Here is a 22,705-nt window from a genome sequence, read left to right on the forward strand (position 1 = left end):
TCTGTGATTACTTGGTTAATTGGTGAGCTCATCTGTAAAATAAAATTATTAACATGCAATACAACAATAAATTAATAATAATGAACCATAAGAAACACTTTTAGCACTTGTGCAGGGGTCACCAACCTTTTTGAAACTGAGTGCTACTTCTTATAGGTACTGATTAATGTGAAGGGCTACCAGTACACACGCTTTTGAAAAAAAATGCTCAAATTATCTTTAATAATATTGTTGTGTGTTGTTATTTGGTGTTATACGATCAGGATTTTGAAACCGACCACCGATCAGTGAGTTTTAAAAAAAAAACAATAACTGATCATCGATCTGATCAGAAGATGGACCAATCTATCCAATCTATTTAAACAACTTCTTATTTACTGTACAGTCGTAAAATTGAAAAAAGAAATCTGACTGTTAATGCTTCAAAAAATAACTCACTATTACAACGGCAGCAAAGCATGTCCCTGGAGTGAATGCGATTGCGTTTGCAGTATTGTCATAATGATAAATTATTATTAATTATTATTTAATTATTGTCAGATTGGTAACACCCAATCACAGATTCATCATAAAAATGCTAAAATATCTGCTGATCCGATACAGACGATCATATCTGTGATTGCTTAGTTGTTTTTGATTGTTTTGAAGTTTAGTTGTTATTAATAATGAATGATATCATTTATGTGAAGACAGACGATTCGTGATTTATCAGTTAGGAGACAATGAAACATTAATATGCTACATTTGATTTCTTTAAATCTCCCCCAACATCATGTAATGTTTAAGACTCTCCTTGAAAATGCACACCCCACACAGAATATAAATATATATATATATATATATATATATATAAATAAATAAATACAAAAACACGCACGCACGCACGCACGTACGCACACACACTTCCTGGCCATGTGGCGTCCAGGAAGCTGCTGACCAATCAGGAGACAGCTTGTAAGTCATGCCAGCATCAGCATCCTCCGCGCATGTGTGTGTGAGTGCGATTGAATGCGTGTGCTTTTGAGTGCGTGTTGCATGTTCAAACCGCGGACGTGGGCCGCCTCCATCCGAATTAAACCAGGAGGGACTCTTAAAGGCTCGAAAAGCTTGACGCGAGCGCGGCCGTCGCTCCATGTGCTCGGCGGCGGCAAATGGACGCCGAGGTGCTACTGGGCCCCCCCGTGATGGCGGACGTGAACGGCAACAATAAGCTGGCCAACGCCGAGTTGGAGGTGCTCAAGCTGCAGGAGCTCGTCCGCAAGCTGGAGAAGCAAAACGAGCAGCTCCGGAGCAGGGCCAACGCGGTAAACAATTGTCCCGTCGCGTCCCGCCATCACCATCCCCACCACAACCACCTTCATCTCCAGACGGGCCCCACGAGCGCTTGCCTGGCCCCAGCCAGGGAGCCTTTTCCGGCTAAGTGTGAGAGCCAATGCCCCCGGGAGCCCTTCGCCTATTTTCAGCCCAGCTCGTCGTCTCCGGATGCCGCCGAGGAGGAGGAGGAGGACGTGGAGGAGGATGAAGGCTCGACGGTTCTGGATGAGGTTGACGTATTGGACCTTAGCACCGTCCTCGCGGTCTCGGAACCGGATAGCTGGTAATACGCATTTTAATTACTCTTAGTTGTGTTCATATCTTCCTTGTTTTCATGCTTCTGATATGAAGAATGCAGATACCACGTTTCCCCCTTCAAGTTGAAGTTAAAAGATTGCTTAATGCAAACAAAGGGCCTCAAATTAGGCCTATATCGCTACAATAAATTTTCATCCGTATGTGAGACATGATGAACTTCAAACCACTACTACGTTACGCTATTAGTACATTATTGTTCTTATAATACAGTAGTGCTCCTAATATTACATGCCCTGGCAGAATTTGTAAGACATGCAAAGCACATTGATTGTATTTTTATCGGAATTCAAATCGCACTATAAGGCCTTTCAGAATAGCACAATTATTGAACAAAGCATAGCAATAAAGTAAACAATGAATTGGTCCCCTGTTCGGTTATTGTATTTAAAAAAATAATGTCAACATTTCAGGGTATGTAAATTCATGAGCCAACATGTGCATATTATGTTGTGATACACCAAATTCATTTGTACAAGGCCCACCATAATAAATGCCTTGTATTCTCTGCAGCTGCATCAATGATGCCTCCAACCAAAGAAGTATTTTAAAACCTCCAATAAATGCCTTACCCCAAATAAATGCCTGGTTGGGTATGAAACCCCCCTCGCCACAGTATGAAGAAATTGTTCCAATTGCATTTGTACATTACATTCAGTAAATGATAAATCAATGAATATTTGAATGCATTGCCCTTAATATACGCCTGATGAGCTCTGCAGTTGAGTATAAAAGATATAATGGGCTGTCACTTAGCTGTCCACTGATAGTGTAGTGGTACACACGCCCGAGTTGTGTGCGGGCAGCGTGGGATCGATTCCCCCTCAGTGACGCTGTCTGTGTGTGCCCTGCGACTGGCTGGCGACCAGTTCGGGGTGTAGTCTGCCTTCGCCCGTTGCTTTACCACTATGAGATGCCTCGTATGCTCTGCAATAATACATTGTAAACACCTCTGGCATTGAGTAAATAAGGACATTGGGTAAATAAATATATGAGGAAACGTGATATTATTTCTCAAATTTGTTGGTATCACAGTTGATAGACACTATTATTTACACATGGATCCAAGATTTAGCAACCCAAATGAGCTCTGCTACGAACCAAAACAGCAGCCCTTATGAATCACATATACCTTCTTTCCAATGTATTTAAGTGTGGGTGATAAACACATTCCCTGCCTAGAATGAAAAATGTTGTTACGTAATTTGGAGAGGGCGTTGAGTGCACTTTTTTTCCTTCCTAAGACTTAAAAGAGATCCTTCCCAGTATGCATTTGATGAGAGCGAGCGTTATGGATTTGGAAGCAGGCCGTTTTTTTGCATCCACCCTGACAACGCAGACTGTTGCTGATGTGTGATGTGATGATGTGGAAAGTGGAGCACACGGATGGATGCAGCCATGACAGGAGGCAACGTTGAGCTGCTTGCCTCGCCGCCATCCTCCATTTAGAAGACAAGCGATAGCCTCATGTAGGCGTCTGACTGTGACCTAGATGCTATTATAATGGGTCGGAGTCAGTTGAGATGCACTCTCATTGAACTCTGCATATTTGTGTATAGTCAGATCAGGGTATTCAGAATTTGAAATAAAATAAATAAATAACAACCACACCAACAGTATAGATTTGTGAAAAAATATTAATTTGTCCAAATTGTGACACAGAAGGGTTCGGCCTGTCGCCAGCGATATATTGGTCAAATGTTAACACGGTTTCTTTTCTTTCTGCACTTTTACAAATAAGACCCCAACGTTCTCCTCTTAGGTAGATGTAATTAACTTTCACTATGGCTGACGTCTGTACCACAGAACACAGAGCACACATGGCATCTGTAAAGCTGACATTTTACAGTGGAGTTTAAAGAGAAAATACACAAGTAATGTCATCACAAGTGATCAGTGACCTTTCAGTGAATGGTGGAGGGTAAAATAGCATGTTATATGATACCATATATTTATTTTGTATAATTGTGTATTTTGAAAGGAAGAAATATAATATATAAAATCTTTTAAATCAAAAACGATTTTCCAATTTAAATTGTTTTTTGTTAACACCCCTGGTCTCTCTCCCCTCTAATAAAAGTTGTATCCCTAATAGCCTGGTCATTTTTTTCAGTTGAGTAAATAAACACCTCCGGCACCGACATAAGGAAATATGCTAAAATAAATAAAATTCTACATATAAACAAAGGCCTCAGATTGGTTACCCTTGATTGAATAATCCATGAGAAATTCTGTATTTTCAAAAAACAAGCAAAAAAATTGTTCAGACATAGTAAAGCTTACTCCCAATAAATGCCTCACCCCTAATCAACGCTCGATTCTCAATAAAGACCTTTCGATACTTTATTATCATTTTAGCTTTTCTCAGGTTTTATTTAATTTACATGTATTAGACCAATAGATTTACCTTGTAAAGATAATAAAATGAATTATTTATATTTTGTAGATCCATTTTAGCAATGGCACCTCATTCCAATGAATCAAATGATGGACATTAATGAGTCACAAGGGAGGATGACCCCATAAAGTGCTCCCTGCATTTATATGCTGTTTAAAAGGTGGCCTTGTAAAAAGCGCTGACATTTCAAGCAACAGTAAGGAATGTTGTCAGTGTCACTAATAAAACTGCGGCTTGTGTGTGTGTGTGTGTGTGTGTCTCAGGCTTTATGTGAGCACCAAAGCCAAGCTGCGCGACAGCGGCAGCGGCCTCAGTCCTCTCCAGTGGTGCAGGCAGGTCCTGGACCACCCAGGACCAGAAGTGGAGCTGGCGAGGATGACGCTGTGCCACAGATTGGACCAAGGTAAAATGCACAAGCACCAACTGACCCCTCGGATTAATGGCCACATGTGGACAGCTGTGGCTGCGGACATGTGATGTGACATGTTGCATCTGCGACACATGTTGCTCCGCATCCTACACGTGCGGCAACGAACATCTTGCAGCACCGAAAATCATCTTTGCTCTGCCATGTCAGCCATGGCCAAATCAGATACTGTTAATCCTGTAAATGGCAACCTCTCCCCTAATAAACGCTCAGGCCACCATAAACAGAAATGGGCTTTTTTTTATTCATTTATTTTTTTTTACAAAAATGAGTTTGCACATAAGTTGGCAGCTGTCGTATATTTTGGTGTTCGTACATCCTACTGAAAATTCTATCGAATAATTGGGTATTCAGATACATTTTTTATTTTTTATTTTTTGCTTTTATAAATACAGAAGACAAAAAAAAAACCATTTCCACTTGATAATGAATAACCAACTAGTTTTCATTCTTAGATAATCAAACATTTTTACTTGAATTTAAACTCTGCATAGCAGCACACTATTTTCCTTTCTAGAAATATTAGTAAGATTTTAGACAAATCTCTCAGCATAGCCCATAAATAACCAATAAACAGGAAACTTAAACTTAAGAAAAAGACAGACTAAGGATTAGTGGAAGTGGATTTTCTCCCGGCTATGTAACCGTCTATAACCTGACATTGATGATTATTTTTTCGTTTGATGTAGGTAAGTTTGCTGCTTGATTAGTATATTTCATATCAGGCATGTTTTTTGGTCAGCTAATGGGTCTTAATAGCGTGCAAATGTGCTTGTAAATAAACACCTGAACAGCTAATAGATGTCTGCTACTCTGCAGGGTAAATAAATGCCACTTTTTGGGGAAAAAAACGACAGTATTATTCCAAAATTGCATTTGTGTAAATAAAGGCTGACTGCTTTACTGCAGTTGAATACATAAACACTCAGGTACACTATATGAATTAAAAATAATGGGACCACTTAAAGCGGAAGTCAACCCAAACATATTTTTGTGAAGAATATGTTCCCAGGAGGCCCGCTAGTTGAAACACGGCATTCTGATAAATATTGCGTTTGTGAAATAAGTGTTAATTCACTCGTTTTTAGCCATATCTGGGGGCGGCCATTTTGTCTTCTGTCGACTGAAAATGACATCACAACTGCTCACAACGACCAATCACGGCTGACCCGTTTTCTGAATCTGAGCCACACTTATTTCACAAACGCAATATTTATCAGAATGCCCTGTTTCAACTAGTGGGCTTGCATAGAACATATTCTTGAAAAAAAATGTTTGCGTTGACTTCCCCGTTAAATACCACATTCCAGCCTGTCTCTTGGTATCTCATTCCGAGCTTTGCCCTGAGAGGCACGGCAAAGCCTCTGGATTTGGATTCAATTCCAAATGACCAATAATGCTTTATAAAGCTAATGAAATGGCAGCAGAGCGTGTAATACATAAATGTACACTTGAGTGGGTCTGATTGTGTTTTGGGGACTGGGATGCAACCCACATACATATGCAATCCCCGCTTATCCTAATATCCCTCCAGAAAAGAAAAAAAAATCTAGTAATCTGTTATCAGAATCTAATGCTCATCTCAACGCATGTACAACATTAATAGCGGTATGTCGGCAGAAGATTAGTATTTGGGCTGAATGCTGACAGTATAATCAATCTGCCATGCCACTGCTGACAACCCCTTTCGCTGTGCTTGTGTGTCTAGCAAAGCGGTGGCGAGGAGTCTCCCCCGTCCGACCGTACAGCTGCATCGATGGGCTGTCCACACTCAGCTGCCCCGTCCTGCCTTACTCCAAACCCGCTGCAATAACCGAGAACACAGGTAACGCACAAACACAATATCAATTCAAACATGCAAGCCGCAGCAAGTTGAGAAGAATCAAGAACCTTTTTTTTTTGTTTTTGCAGACACTCAATGTAAGCACAAAGAATGCTTTGAACGCCTCCTATCCTACGCTAACCTAGCTAATCAATTATTGAACGTGGCACTGGGTCGCGCCAGAGGACATCGGGTGATGCGTGGCAACATTGAGAAAAATAAAGAAAAACAACAAACACAAAGTCAACATATAATATACGCTAAGACTGCCTAAGTAATACACATGACTTTAGGAAAGGTTCAGCAGCTTGGGGAAAAAAAATAAATCTGCTTTGTTACCTCAGTCTTGGGGTAACGTACTGTACGAACACAATCCGAACACAAACATGCTTTGAAGGCCTCCTAACTTTACGACTTTAGATTATAAATATCTTTATTTTAGGTACAAACACAAAATAAAGATAACGTGCCTTGAACACCTCATAAAATAAATTGCTTGTCAAATTAGGACATCAAGGCAGTTTGTCAAAAATCAAGTAAATCATTTTTTTAAAATTTGCTAGGCTAACTGAGTCCATGGGTATTGCACAATAGTAGAATAATCCTGCCCATGTAGCTCAACTTCATATAGCTGACATCTTGTTGATTTCTTCGGACGGCAACCTATTTGAGAGTGAATCATCAGCGCATCAGCTGGTTGTTGCAGAATAGTGCACTCATGTTTCCCCAGTGAGCAGATTAGATGGTCAGAAAAAGCGATTGAGAGCCCAAGCATTTATAATATGAAAATTGAATTTTATCCACATTTTCATGTTCTATTGCACATATATAAGGTGGCGTGCCAGCACACTTTGGATTTGCATGTTATCCTCAGTGGGATTAAAATCTCTGTTATCCTTTTCCTCTCCAAGCTCTGCCGCCCTTGCCATCATCGTCTGGCCCCGCCCTCCCGCTCAGGCCCAGCCTCAGCCTGGACAGGGCCCCCACCTTTCTGTCGAACGCCACCCTACACAGTAAGACATTCAGCTACCTGTATATGCGCATCTTCAGTGTTACCACAGTTTTCTTGGAAAGGTTACTTAGTTATTTGAATGATTACTTGACCTCAAAAGTAACTAAGTTCGATTACTAGTTACTTTATTAATAAAAATTCATCAAATGCCGACAACCCCGTTTAACATAAATTTGACAACCGGATTTGCCAATAATGAAAGGGATCATGCAGCTGGGTTGGCCCATTTTTCACTCAAAAAGTCTCAATTTTTTGACTAGGAAAATTACTTGCATTTTAAATTGTATCAATTTATTTTGTAGAAATCAGTAAATAACTAACTACCGGTACTCTCAAAATGCCCCTTTCTTGACAGCAGAACATGACAAACCAAGCCAGGAAACAATACAATGCTTGCCTCCTTACTTCGCTGATGTAGTCTGGCTGATTTGTCAATCCAATAGTCTCTTCCTCACAATTTAGGGGCGTTACAACATGTGCTGAAATTCCTCATTTCAGAAATAGTCAGACAACATAAGACTTCCTTGGTTGGACCCAACTATGTGTATAGCATTCATTAGAACATCAATTTTCCATAATATGTCCTTTTTAAATCATTTCTTTTAATTTTAATCAACCCTAGGATGGATTATTTACATGATTTCTGATGACACGACAAATGTAGGACAACCATTGTGTTGGATCCAGTGGTCTCAAAAGTCAAGTGAGCTACCGCTGGTGCGTTTTAGATGTTGGCCGGCGGCATGCAGCCATCAGCCCTCAGTCTTCCCTGGACAGCGAGGCGGGCGTTTCGGAGCTGGAGGAAGACTCCATCTCCATGGGGTACAAACTGCAGGACATGACGGACGTGGAGGTCATGGCCCGCCTTCAGGAGGAGAGTGAGTCAACTGTTCACACTGAAAATCAAACCAATGTTTTACTTTGATTAAAATATAAAATTCCTCCTGGTAGGTCTGCGTCAGGACTACGCGTCTACCTCAGCGACGGTCAGTCGTCGCTGCTCCAGCTTCTCTTTGAACTCGCTCCGGCGCAGCGACGTGGATCTGGAGGAGGACGACGAGGAGGACGAGGATGAGGGTTACGACCAGCTCCCCCCTCCCCAGCCTCGACTCTTCCGCACGGGCTCTGTGCAGCGGGGCGGCCTGCCCCACTCGCACACCTTCTCCAGCTTCAGAGACTGCAGGCGCAGCTCCACCTCATCAACCTTCTCGCTCGGGGGGCTGGCGCCCTACGCAGGGGCCGGCGGCCTGAGCGGGGAAACGCACGCGGCGTACAGGAACAGCGCAGGTAGCCTCTGCTTTATTCCTTTGCTATGAACAGAAAAGGTTTATATGCCCAAAGAAAAACAATAGTATTTTTTCAACTTCAGAACCATTTTATCATTCTGTTTATTAAAAAAATAATCAATGTGGACATAAAGATATTTTTTTTCACAACTGAAAAACTCATGGAATTTATCTGGTTCAAGAGGCATAATGAAAATAATTTCCGGTCTTTAGTTTTTTGTTTTTAGTTATTCAAATCCGGAATTTTCTGGAGCGAATAGCTCAGTATTGTTTTTGAGTAACTTAGCCTGGTTTATATTATTTCATTCTATTTTTTAATTTTAGCTTACCTAAAGGCTCCGGAACTTAGCTTCAATTGTGTATCTCAGCGAATGTTTTTCTTTTTTGTTGCTAGCCTAGTTTAGTTTAGTTCTGCTAAGCATTGTTTTGCATATCATAGCATATCTTACTTCACTTGTATTACAGTAGTTTTATTTTTGTCATCTTAGTCTGGAGCAGTGGTCGGAAAAACTTTAAAACTCAAAGAGCCATTTCGACCCGGTTTCCACGATACGTATCCGATTAAGGAAAGTGGCCAAAAACTTTGACTTAATAAGACGACATGATACACGTTTTTAAGACAAATAACATACACTTAAATCGAACACTTAAATTTTATTTTCCCAAGCCACGCAGACCCAGGCTGAGATGATCATATTACAATTAGCTTGTGGTTGTCTTCTCATATGTTGTTTTATCTTAGCTTTGTTTTAGTGAGAATTTGGTGATCTTATTTTAGCTTATCTTAGCACATAGCAGAGTTCACAATATCGTAGCATACTTTAGCTTACTTTATTTTGCTTTTGTTTTGCCTCGGTTGTATAGACATTAGGCTACGGAGAAGCATGCCCAACCTGATGCGAGCCCCCAGCATGGCGAGTGTTCCCAGTATCCCGAGCGTTCCCAGTATGCAATGCCTGGCATCCCCCGTCAACCCCCCGTCCCATGGCCCCTCCTCCCTGCCAACCATGTCCTCCCTCCGCAGCAGCCTCAGCTTTGACTCGTCAAGCAGCCTCGCACGCCTCCAGTCCTCCAGTAAGACCCTACACCTCCTCTATGTGCGTTGCTGTCATCGCATGACGTCCGATGTACAACCACGTCCATGGTTAAGGGTTCTTATCCTTGTGTATCTTATGCTATCTTACCTTAATTTTGCTCAAGTTTTGCTTTCTTGGCATATGTTATTTCAGTAGAGACTAGCTCGTTTTATTTTAGTAAGCTATCTTAATTTAACATCTCTCATTTTAGCTTAGCTTAACCTATTAAGCTTAGTTTGGGGTATCTTGTCTTAAATTTACTTAGCTTAGTGTTGTTTCGTATTTTGCATAGCATTTTATTTTATTTTCTTAGTCAAACAAATTTTATTTTAGCATATTTCACTTTGATGTTACAAAAACTTGTGTGCCACAGTTCCTTCGCCGGGCCAGCTGAGTCAACGCGTCCAGAGCGTTGGCAACTTCCCCGCAACCCCTCGTCAACCGCTCAAAGCCACCGCCTACGTCAGCCCCACTGTCCTGCAGGGCCCCTCTGCCTTGTCCTCCTCCACCAGCCTGCACTCCATCCCTGGCAGCACACCACTGCCTCAGCCTCTCAAGCCCACCGCCAGCTCAGTACCGCAGCCCGTAAAGACCCCTGCTGCAGCCACCCAATCTGCTGTGCCCCGCAGCTCACTCCCTCGCCCCGCCTCCTTCGTGGGCCTTGGTGGAGTTCCTCGCTTGAGCAAAATCACACAACCCACCCGCAGGTAAGATTCACAAGCCAGCCTACTCAAATACCATTTTTTTAGTAAATATATTTGTTTGCTAGCGTGCTCTCTTGGTGGCCGACAGGCGTCACCATGGAGGAGAAAAAAAAGGAAAATACATTTTCCTCCAAGGAGACCAAAGCCGACTGGGAGTGCAGCCTGGCTGGCCACAATTATGTTGATGATAATAGAGATGGTGGCCACAAGATGCCCACATATTGGCAACTATCAATCAGAGGAAAGCTATTTTCCTCATCTCCTTATCAAATTAAGGAGTACGTGACCCAATCAGAGCAACACTTATTTACATCAAATATTATTGAGGAATTCATGTCATGAATTTAAGACCAACTAAAATAGCTTTAAAATGGCACTGTAGGCATTTCAAATCCAAATTGTCTTGCAAACCGAGTGAAAGGATATCAAAGATTAGACAAGAAAACCAGCTTTGGCATGGATCCTTGAATAAGTTCAAATGGTAATTATTTTTGTGTGATTTAATTTTATAATTTTATTTTAATTGAATATTTTATTTCGGATGAATCCCCAAAAAATTTAACTCAAAATAGTATATGAAGTATGTTTTTTTCCATTATAATTTTACTTGCTTTTATCATTACATTTCTTTCCTGATTGTTAGATTTCATTACTGGAAAATCGTACCCATATATATATATATATAAAATTGTATTTATATCTAATTTGACTGCCACATCAACGCAAAAGCATATTGTATTCATGTTCTTGCAGCTTTTAATTGTTAAAATGAATGAATAAGTGGAGACGAGTCATTGGTTATTCTTTTTGTTACTCTCCCTTGCAGTTTGCTGACACCCCCAAAGAGCCTAACCTCCCTAAGTACCCTGAGGGATGCCAGCTGGAAAGATGGCTGCTATTAACGTTCCACAGGTATCATCAGAACAATGATAATAATACTACGCGTAATAAACAGGGTCACGCTGCATTACTGACTGTAACAGCATTTGTTGAGCTGCCACCCAAGAAAGAATGACTGTTTTTTTCCTCTCTGAAGAATAATGTCAATGCATCCAGCAGGCTGGATCGTAACAATAAAGCAGGGGTGGGAAACCTGTGGCCCTTGGGCCAGATATGGCCCACCAGAGCATTTGAGCCGGACCAAAAACGAATAAAACCTCAGAGGAAGTGACGAAGACAAAAAACTCTCCAAATCTCGTAATATCTCATCATAAACATTTGTTTGATGGTCCTATCATATTTTCTTATACATTTAATAAGGACTTAAAACTGAAAAGTCCTCTGATAGGAAAAAGGTTCCCCACCCCTGTTATAGACACTTGCAATATTCAGCTAACCAGTTGTTAAATGTGAACTCTTTACTACTGTAAGTGTGCGTGATGATTGGTTGTCTGCAAGATGAAAAATAAAAGTCACGCTTTTGTACATGCGTTTTTCAAATATCTCACAAACTTGTCACTGTGGTGTAAAAATGATGAAAAATGTTTGGCTACATCCTGTGCCTGTTTGGAAGTGGTGTTACATTCATTATATTCATATCACTTCTATTTACTGGCCTCATCTTGCAGCACTTTTATCGAAATGATGTGAATAACACTTTAAAAGTTTTTATTTGTTTGTTTTTTGGTTGCTTAAATTATGGCAGTTTTTGATGTGAATTTTCAGTGTGTTTTTTTTAAATTGAGTTTTGTTTTTAAAGATACTTTCCTTAATGTAACCGGCCGCTGCAATGATATTGCACATCATCTCTGATGAGTTTTACCATGTGTATGATGAGGAGTTAAAGGAGACAGTGAATTTTTAAAGTGAAATAAAAGGTTTTGAAAATACCGTGTTTCTTGCATTTAACCGAAACAACAAGTTATTGTGCCGCCCCTATTTTGTAGTCCGCCTTTCGCCCATAGTCAGCTGGGATAGGCTCCAGCACCTACCCGCGACCCTGTACAGGATGAGCGGTGTGGAAGATGACACACATGACACAATATTTTGATTAAATGAAACATTTTTCAAATGAAATTCATCCCTCCATTTTCTATAAGTCACCAACGTGGTGCCCACAAAGGCCACATGAGTAGCCTGCGGGCAATGAAATCTCAAAACTATTAAAGTAATCTAGAGAGAAATATGCAGCCCAGTGTCAGAAAGCTTGGTCTCATTTGCAGAAACAGAATAATGACTCAAAACACAGCTAAAAACATGGTACCCAAACGTGCCTAAGAGCAAAACACTGAACTATTCTGAAGTGGCCTTCTATGAGCCCTGTTCGAAATCCTATTGAACATCTGTGGAAGGAACTGAAACATGCCGTCTGAAAAAAATCACCTTCAAATTTGAGACAACTGGAGCAGTTTGCTGAAGAAATGTGTGCCATACACCCCCTAAGAGTTGCAGAGTTCTCAGTCAAAGGCCTGTTTTCACGCATTTGCTTACTTGACAAATGGTCATCGAAGGCAAGATACAGTATGTTGGTTTGGTTGTTAGTTATGTGGCCAAAGAAAAACAAACCACATCATGTTAAACTAATGATGATAATTTCTTTGCGCGAAATTCTCCACCGCTTTTATCCATGCTACTCCACACAGGTATAATAAGATAAAAAGTCATGGGATAATCCCAACAACACAAAGCTACAGCAAGGGCTGGAGCGGTCGGGCCGGCTGGACCTGTCTGAGAGGGTGCGCTGCCTCCACTCGGGCCACCAGAAGCTGAGCGGCAGGGTGGAGCTGCCCTCTGCCCTCGCCTTCCTCATCACAAGACCATCGAGTACCAGGATGGATGGCACATAACCTAAAGGTGCAAATACACCTGATACTGCAAATTGGGGGATAAAAAAAACTTTGCATTAAACTTGAAATTAAAAGTTAAATAAATTACCTTTCATAATATGGTCAAACTATTGTTTGTTTTTTAATCATGGCTTTCATTAATTGTATTCGAATGTATGGGGGGGACGTTTTAAATCAAAGTGTGTAAATTTGATAGATTAAAACGCTGGTCATTTTATCATGGACTTTCAAATAATGCTGTTTGTCCATGTGAAATTGACCCAGTTATGACAGCCAATCAGACGCGTCCTTTCCCTCTGACGTGTAAAGTTGTATGAGTTTGAGGTGGGGGTGGGCGGGCACGTTGTGTGTTGCCTTCAGAACAAGAGGCCACTTCTTCTAATTTGACACTAAATGTCAAATAAGAGGTGCAAAACATCCCTACTTTGAATGTAAATATGAATATATTTATTTTTACGTATTAAATAAAGTTTTCCTAAAGCTTTTCAACACATACACACTTACAGTAGATTTTATTTTGACACTCCACAATATTTTTTTAATCACTGCCCCCCTTCTTCCGCGGTCTGTCTGTTTCTTTCTAAAAGCATAACACACACGGAGTTAATGGAAGAAAACTAACACGTTTACGGTGGACTTAAAGTGGACATTATGGTCATTTGCTGGCTAAAACCAACTTTGAGGCACACGGGCGTCAATTCAAAGCGTTAGGTGGTTGGTAATGTTTTTTCGTTGTTGTTGTTTAAGCATATCTTTGACGTTTTATCGTGAGCGGATGTGTCCTTGTCGGCTAGCCGTGGAGGTGGAGCGCGAGGCGGTGTCTTATCAGAAAGCTTCCGCGACGTGAGATAAAAACTAGACCCAAAAATGGCTTCGATGCTAGGCTGCTTCAGTGGACCCGAAGTGTTGGAGGACGTAAGTCACGCTCACGGTTTGATGGGGGAATTGAAGGCGCTGTACGATAGCCGCCTCCTCTCGGACGTTACCATCGAGGTGGACCACGACGGAGAACCCCTGGAGCCCGGCGGAGGTGGTGAGAGAGGGGGGCCCTCGGGTGACGACCTCGTCCAGCTGTTCCACTGCAGCCGCAACGTCCTCGCCGCCGCGAGCCCTTACTTCAAGAGCATGTTCACCGGCGGCTTGACCGAGAGCGTCCAGGAGAGGGTGGCCATCCGTGGGGTGGATGCAGAGTCCATGTCGGTCATCGTGGACTACTGCTACACTGGTAAGGTGACCATCACGGAGGGCAACGTGCAGAGGCTCTACGCCGCAGCCAACATGCTCCAACTGGAGTACATCAGGAAGGCTTGCTCTGGCTTCATGACCCGCAGACTGGACCTCGCCAACTGCGTGGGGGTCCTGAAGTTCGCAGACACCTATGACAATCCCGAGCTAAAGGGGAGCGCTCGGGCCTTCATCGCCAGGAACTTCGGCCAGCTGTGCATTGCGGGGGAGCTGTGCGAGCTGGAACTGCACCAATTGGAGGAGCTGCTCTCCCTGGACACGCTGGACGTGGCTTGCGAGCGCGAAGTGTGCTCGGCCGCCTTGCGCTGGATCGAGGCCAACGCGCCGCCCAAGAAGGAAGACACGCTGCGGGCGCTGAGGTGCGTGCGCTGGAACTTGTTCACTGAGAGGGACAAGCGCTACCTGGAAGGGCTGGCGGCGAGGCCCTTCATCGAGAGGTACCTCGAGTCGTTCTTCAACAGGCCCTGCGCCGTGGCTGCGTCTCTGGATGTGCCCAAGCATAGGATAGGCGTGAGCGCCAAAGAAATGATCTTGTTCTTCGGTCTTCCCAACGACAACATCATGTGCTGCGACCCGTACTCCGAGGAGCTCTACTTTGTGACGCCTCCTCTCGTGGACCTTAGCAGCCAGGATTACAAACGCTCCACCATGGAGTCCCTCATTGCTTGTTCAAGCCCAGAAAACAACCTTTATCTAGCGTCTCACCTCTCCAAACACTTCTGGCAGTACAATCCAGTGCTCAACAGCTGGCAGGAGCTAGCGGAGAGGCCGCTCGGGAGGATTCACTCCGGGATGGGCTACCTCAATGGTCACGTGTACCTCCTGGGGGGAAGGAACCCCGTGACGGACGCCCGGCTGAAAGAGGTAGAGTGCTACAGCGTCCAGAGGAACCAGTGGACCTTCGTGGCTCCTCTGCCGCACTCTTTCAGTAAGATGCAGGTGGTGGCGTTGAACGACCACCTGTACGTGGTGAACAAGCGGCGCATGTTATGCTACGACCCGCGCCGCAACCGCTGGCGCCACTGCGGCTCGCTGCGGCGCGACAAGCTGCACAAAGCGTGCGTGTACCAGGACCAAATCATCTGCGTGTGCGACATCCCCGTGGTGAAGGCCTACAGCCCGGCGCGGGGCGAGTGGCGGCGGCTGGCCGACATCCCCATCGACAGCCGCGCCCTCAACTACCAGGTGATCCAGCACGGCGGCAAGCTGCTGCTCCTCACGCAGACGCTGTTGCAGCACAACAAGAACCGCGTCCTCATGCACGAGTACGAACCGACTCGGGAGACCTGGAAGAGCGTCATGGCGGTCTACGTTTCCACGCTGGGGCCCGTGTGCGTTTCCACACGCGTCTACCCGGCGTGCCTCGGCTCAGCGCACAGCTTCTCAACCGAGGAGGACGACGACAGCGGTTCCAGTGCCGACTGGGACCTGGACGGCTTGACGGACGCGGATTCCGACTCAGCCAGCTCCAGCTCATTCTCGGACGAGAACTGGTAGTCGGATGGGCTTTTATAGGGTTACTGAAGCTACCCAGATCCATTTTCGATACCACTTCACAGCGAAGCTGGAGATTATTCTTTATGGCATGCTTTCCTGAACATTTGGTTCCTTGCCAGAACCGCAACTTGCTAAAATACATCACATATTGAAAGAAAATGGACTTATACTGTACAGAAACCTATTAAGAACACAGATGATGTGTATTTACTGACTATGAATATCAAAAAGTCATTCATCCATTTTCCAGAGTGCTTGTCCTCATTTGGGTCGCAGGTGAGCTGGAGCCTATCCCTGCTGACTTTGGGGAAGAGGCTGTGTACACCCTGGACTGCTCACCAATCAATCACAGGGCTCAAAGTCATTTGCCAAGAAACTGTCGACTTGTGTCAATGATCAAAAGAATAGCATCAGTGACCCAATGAAAAAAAACGACTCTACATCCATTTTAGGTTACAAAGCTTAAAGCCTGCCTTGACTTTTTTTTCTTGGCTTACTGTCCTGTGTCTGATACTGAGAGACGGTGTACCCGCTGGACTTGTCCCCATTCCATCGCAGGGATCAAAACAATCATTAGAAATTAACTCTAGACCAGCGGTCGGGTCATGTTGCTTCTACATCCTCAATTTCCAGTTTGTTGAATTGTAAAAATGGCCTAATAAAGCTCTGCAAAGCTAGTACGGCTTTACAATGTTTATTCAGGGAGCGAAGCGTGTCTAGCTCAAAACAAATAGACGAGCGAGGATGGAGGCCAAATGCAAAGCATATTCTCTTGCACTTCAGCTTTGTGTAAAGTGGCCATTTTGTTTCTGTACATCATATACGCGAATTGTTGTTTTTGTATTGAACGTAGCCTCATGCGCTGTACTCACAGGGCCAAAACATCTCAGAAAGGTATTAATTGAAAAATACTTTTAAGTTTATCATTGTGCCTATTAGAACCGCACTCCATCACTGAGAGCTGTTTCTAATATCTTAGTTACATTACTAACATATCGACGCTGCCCTGTGAAAAACACTTATGTCCTTTTTTTAAAAAAAAAATCTTAATTTTACATGAATGGTGTTCCGCGTTACAGACTTCCCATTAATGTGAAAATTAAAACTTTTTCCAAAATTGGACACATGTGTTTTTCACAGGACAGCGACGATATAATATACATATTGTTGGATGAATACCACCCTGTGTCAGTGACTATGTTTACATGCAGTCAATATTTACATCCATGAGCAGTTACTCCTGTATACCAGGTAATTGTGATCTATTGTAATATCCCGATTTAAACAGGCGTATACGGATAACGTCATTGGAATATCCCGATCTAAACAGGTGATATACGGATAACGTCATGATGCAAATAGACGTCATTTCCACTTACTTTCTACCGTCAATAAAACACATTATTATCATGTCACTCACCACAGGAAAGAAGCAGTTGGTTTCCTCCTCGCTCCAAAAGTGTGGTTCTGTGCTGCTTCTGCGTTTCGCCATGTCTGTTTACCTCTGCTTGTGTATTTCCAGCGAGTTGCGCGCCAGATGCACAAAAATATATACACTCACATATATGTTAGTAAACACACTGTGTCATTTTCACCCTAGAGACAGAAAATAACATGAAGCGAACGGCAACGTAAGATGCCCGCCAGTGGCTTCACTTCTCGCTACGTCGAGTAAGTGGCATCATCACACATACAAGAACTTCCTGTTCTTAAATGACCAAGATTCCTTGATGAAAAAAGCATGTGCAGAACACAAACCAATGTTCCTTTCAATGGACTTATTCCAAATTGCATTTATATGACCAAATATTCAGGTTAGAAAAGGTGTAACCCAGGGGTTTTATGAGGGTGTTTGATAACCCGAATATGAGCATACTAGGGGATTTACATGGCCCTTCAAAACCCGAATATTGCCAATATTTCAAAACCCTTTAGAAATGGTTATTGACTGCATGTAAACCTAGTCAGTGAAAACTGAGCACTGTTTTTTGTTTTTTTGTTTTGTTAAACTGAATTTGCTCATTTTGGGTGCAGGTATTGCACTAATGACATGTCCAGTGAGTGCATTATGCTGACTCAGGTTTTTGTATCTTCTAACAAAATGAATATGACATTGGTATGTGGGTTTTATCAGTGTTTGTTTTTTATTATTATTTAATGAGTCTGTTTAGGCCATCATTTTTATGTCCGCTATTTTATCCCCACACGTATTTTCCAATGTTAACCAATTAATAGGTATTGATCCCACCTATGTTGTCGTTAACACAAACCTGCAGTACAACTTCAAAAGTAGCTGTTCCGCTCTAAGTATTATAGCCATGATATCATATTAGTTATTTGAAAATGTGTTATGATTACGTGTGTTTTATATGGTGAATAAATACAATTGTTATATATATTTTTGATGTGTGTGTGTGTGTGTGTGTGTGTGTGTGCGCGCGTGTCTGTGTGTGCGTGCAAAACAAAGAAACTGGATTACAATGGTAGTTTTATTGTAACTGTCAATAAACCGTGTGATTGATTAGCAGTGAATTGTTTTTGTTGTTTTATGTGGACGAATCACACCAAAAATAAATATCAAATAAATACTAAAACAAAAAAATATAAAACAAAAATATCCTTGCATAGATAATGCTTTTAATTTTTATCCAAACTTAGCATTTCATTAAGTGCATTTGGATCACTACATTAACATTTGAATCTCACTAGATTCTAACGAGATTCAATACATGTACATGATGATAGTGAGTTTCAACTGATTTATAAATGTCTGTATTATACTGTACTTGGAGTGCTCTGTGGGGTTTAATTCCACTGCATCGTGCTAGGTGTTAGTAATATGTTCATGAGAGCGTTTCATCTTTAAATTTGAATCATATAAAAACAAAGATAATTCAAAAAGTATACAGTATTAACATTTAATCTAAATTGGGATGTGTAATAAATTATTATGTATTTTTTTCAAACAAAATGGAACCATCCATTAAAACAGGATTGGTGTTCATAATGAAAATAGATCTTTCAATTAAAAAAAAAACAAAATAAATTTGGAATTAAACATGTATTTTATTTATTTATTTTCACTATTTTTTAAAATGGATTAATCTATGTTTCTATTTGTTCAACTTAATCAGGCTTTTAAAAATGGAGAAAAAATGTGAACCAAATTGAGAAAAAGATTCCCATTTTGTGGGTAATATTTATTTATGATTATGTAAAACAATAAAAGGGGGGAAAAAATCGACTATCAATTTCCGGGGTATGTTTCTCGCTGATTCTCACGCTGCTCTCGCGAGATTTCCCAAACGTCCACGAACAGGCCACTCGGCGAGACGATGAGCGATGGCAATAGTAAACAAATCCGGTGGTGAGGAATATGACTCGGTCTTTTTCGACTCCCTGGAGCTGTCGTCTTCATCGCAATATGACGGCAACTTGTCGCCATGTCGTGTGTTTAAAATTATCGTCATAGGAGACACCAACGTGGGCAAGACGTGTTTGACGTACAGATTCTGCGGCGGATCTTTCCTGAAGAATCCCGAGGCGACCATTGGCGTTGACTTTAGGGAGAGAACGTTGGAGCTCGATGGAGAAGTAATTAAGGTAAGACCACGACTGTCGTTGACACACAGCAGGTTACTAAAACGTAACCCTGACGTTAAATTAACACGACTAAACTAATGCTTTATTCATGAATGTGTGGTAGTATTTTTAATAGCGTTTTCTTGAAAAAAAAAAAAAAAAGTCGACGTATTGCAGTGGAAAGTGACGTCATAGCACGCCTAACCGATAGGAGGCAACCATCCCTGTTTATGAAAACGGAAATGTTTTTTTTCATTTTGAGTTTTAAGGCATAATGGAACTATTTTCCGCCCAAATGCAAATAGTAGCGTACGGGCTACTTACTATACAGGAAGTAGCTTGCAAGCAAATATTCCAACAAAAAGATGTTACATGATTATTTGAAACAGGGCCGGCCTCAGATTAAATCTTTCAGAGCGGTGGCCCTATCAGAACTGGCCCCTTCTATTCATGATGGAATATGTTAAGTTTCTACTAGAGTACACACACATGTAGATTAATCACCTTTTCGAGAATCCCCTCTTTGAATACATCTGAGTGACAACATGCTAACATCTTAATATATGCAGAATGACACATGAGAAGAAGTATCAGATTTAGTGACATTTTAAGCAAGGTAGTCGAGTAGATTTTTTTTAGTCAACGAAAACATAATACTCCAAGTCTAGATCATTTTTACTTGGAGTGGGTTGCTGTAGCAGCCTCGACATGAAACCATTTGCATGATAGGGATGTATGACCATACTGGTCGAGGATTGTTAACCTGATATGCGTTAAAAATGTGTGCAGTGAGGTCCTAAATTCAAAGTTGGTTACCATTTGCTGTAATATCATTCCAGCCAGACTGCTGTGAAAAGTCTACTGTATAACCTAAGCACTTAATTCTGGTATTTTGCACCTACGTGTCATGGTATCTTAGCAAATTGCAATTAGCATGGTTTCTCTGTCTGTTCTAGTTAATTACTCCATGTCATCCCTTGGTGAACCATACATTTCCGAATGTGGCTTATTTGCCGCTATGGAGGTAATTATTAGAGGAGAGAGGAGCAGCTCTGCCACCATGTTTAGCTGTGCAAGCTAGCCAGCACATAAGTAGCTGCTGCTGTGCAAAATAGCATAGCACCACACATTTCCTGAGAGTATCCAAGCAGCGCAAAGTAGGGAGGATGGGTGCCTGTTCTAAGTAAACACACTTTTTTTTTTACAAGAATGCAATGATTTCAATTTATTTATTCATGAAAATGTGTACTTGCCTGGTGAGGTCAGCTTCTGAAAGTTATGCGGTGGAACGACACAAATACTGGCCCCAGGACACCTTTAATGTCGAACCCTCAGAATTCACTTTTATTAGGGGAATTTTGTTTTCTCAAAAAGTCGCACCAAAAAAAAACCCACAATCCATATCTGTCGGTCCTTAGTTAATGCCATCCAGTGTACTGTTTTTAATATTTCTTCCTTTGGGGCCAGTTGCAGATCTGGGACACAGCAGGCCAAGAGCGTTTCAGGAAGAGCATGGTGGAACACTATTACCGCAGCGTGCAAGCCGTCATCTTCGTTTACGACGTCACCAGCCTAACCACTTTCCAGAGCATCCCCGACTGGATCGAGGAGTGCGGCCGTCACGCTGTGGGGCCGCTGGTGCCCCGCGTGGTGGTAGGCAACAAGTGTGACCTGCGGGACCGCCGCGAGGTGCCCACGTCGGCGGCGCAGTGCCTCGCCGACGGCCATAACATGCCCCTGTTCGAGACGTCAGCCAAGGACCCCGCCGAGAAGGAAAACGTGGACGCCATTTTCCTGACGCTGGCCTACAGACTCAAGAGCCACAAACCTCTAAGACTGAAGCCGCCCTCTGAGAGCGATGTTAGGCATCTTTGGAAACCCAAAGAGCGGGAAGCGGTAACCTGTCAGTGCTGATGGTTAGCCTCCAACCACATAATTCATGTGACTTTTTACCTTCATCTGCCTGCTGCTATGCACTTCACAGACAGCGCAGAGGAACAAGTTTGCACTATATTTCTGTGAAATGCATGCAAAAATATATAGGTCGCGTAGCAATTTTATTTTTTTAGCTTATGAAAGTAGAATTAGGTGCACTTTATTTTTACAGTGGAACCTCCAAAGTTGAGCACTTTATAATTTTGCTAATTTCTTAATTTCCTGTACATACTTTACACATGTTTTTAGAAATATTTTAACACTACGGTATCATTTGTGCTAGCAAAGGGCAAGCAGACATTTCAGGCTTGAGCCTATCCCAGCTGATTTTGGATGAGAAGTGGGGATACACCCTGGACTGGTTGCCAGTCAATCACACACAACCTTTCACAATCACATTCACACCTATGGACAATTGGAAGTCTTCAATAAACCTAACTTGCATACCATCAGGCTAAAAAGCGACAGCAGACAAACTGCAACAACTACACTCAATCCCATATATAGCATGGACCCTCTGCACATGCATGTCTACTAATACCCCTCCATTCCATCAGGCAGCGTAGTCAGTGTTATTAAAAAAAAAAAAAAAAAAAAAGGAATAACCCTAGGATGTGTTTCAATCACATGCCAGAGTTTTGTTTTCATTACTGTTGACAATGTCATACAGAGGTGAAGTCACCTGGATCATGATAAATTGGTCTCTGTTTGCTTTCGTCATTTCTGTTTCTGTTCTCCTACATTAATTTGCTGGCTAACAGCCAATCAGAAACGACGGTTGACAACTGGTTCAATAAGTTCAATCAGCCAAAACCTGCTAAAAGATGTCCCAACATATATTTTGTGTTCCCCTTACTTAATATGAATGTGTTATAGGGAAAAGGCGCTGTAAAACTTTGCTGACAAATGGAAAGGTGTAATAAATAGATTTTTTTTTACCACGGACTTTAATTACCTACTAATTGGATGTAAAACATTAAAGCAACACATAATATACTGCCTTTTAGTCACTAGTGACGAGCAAATGGCAGCCAGGCAGTAGGCTAGGAGCTAGTGTAGCAATCTAATTCTAGGTCTGATTGCAACCAGAAGTGTAAACTTGAAAACCAAATAAAATCGGTTTATTAACAGGCTAACAGCATAATTTACCCCACAACCACATTTTAAGGTGTTCAATTTGGAGGTTCCACTGTATTATGTAGCAAGCTGATAAGCAATCAGCCAGCGACACTAATAACACACCTGTGCATACTTTAAGAGAAAAAGATGCAATCCTTAAAAATGTTTTAATTGGACATTTCCATTG

General features: G+C 42.1%; 3 protein-coding genes across 5 annotated transcripts; all 3 read left to right on the top strand.

Moving 5' to 3' along the window:
- The first annotated feature begins 969 nt into the window (after window positions 1-969).
- Window positions 970-12,183, top strand: slain1a (SLAIN family member 1a). Its single transcript, XM_086052553.1, has 9 exons — window positions 970-1,597; window positions 4,291-4,430; window positions 6,163-6,279; window positions 7,188-7,289; window positions 8,017-8,166; window positions 8,240-8,575; window positions 9,439-9,648; window positions 10,024-10,357; window positions 11,181-12,183. Exons 1-9 carry the CDS (start codon window positions 1,152-1,154, stop codon window positions 11,254-11,256), a joined length of 1,911 nt encoding a protein of 636 aa, XP_085908679.1. The 5' UTR covers window positions 970-1,151; the 3' UTR covers window positions 11,257-12,183.
- A 1,535-nt stretch (window positions 12,184-13,718) lies between these two features.
- kbtbd7 (kelch repeat and BTB (POZ) domain containing 7) lies at window positions 13,719-18,414 on the top strand. The gene has a single exon (XM_086052464.1). It carries the CDS (start codon window positions 14,008-14,010, stop codon window positions 15,880-15,882), a length of 1,875 nt encoding a protein of 624 aa, XP_085908590.1. The 5' UTR covers window positions 13,719-14,007; the 3' UTR covers window positions 15,883-18,414.
- Window positions 18,415-19,141: 727 nt separating this feature from the next.
- On the top strand, window positions 19,142-22,337 carry LOC147136222 (ras-related protein Rab-33B). 3 transcript variants are annotated; one of them, XM_086052327.1, is made up of 3 exons: window positions 19,142-19,249; window positions 19,355-19,485; window positions 20,932-22,337. In XM_086052327.1, exons 1-3 carry the CDS (start codon window positions 19,225-19,227, stop codon window positions 21,376-21,378), a joined length of 603 nt encoding a protein of 200 aa, XP_085908453.1. In that variant the 5' UTR covers window positions 19,142-19,224; the 3' UTR covers window positions 21,379-22,337. The 3 variants fall into 3 exon arrangements, with proteins under 3 accessions (XP_085908453.1, XP_085908452.1, XP_085908451.1); XM_086052326.1 differs by having other exon boundaries at window positions 19,152-19,485; window positions 20,938-22,337; XM_086052325.1 differs by having other exon boundaries at window positions 19,158-19,485.
- Window positions 22,338-22,705: the final 368 nt, after the last annotated feature.

This window comes from Filicampus tigris, chromosome 14 (assembly GCF_054856515.1).
Source record: "Filicampus tigris isolate MCC_2025a chromosome 14, RoL_Ftig_1.0, whole genome shotgun sequence".
NCBI classification, from domain to species: Eukaryota; Metazoa; Chordata; class Actinopteri; order Syngnathiformes; family Syngnathidae; genus Filicampus; species Filicampus tigris.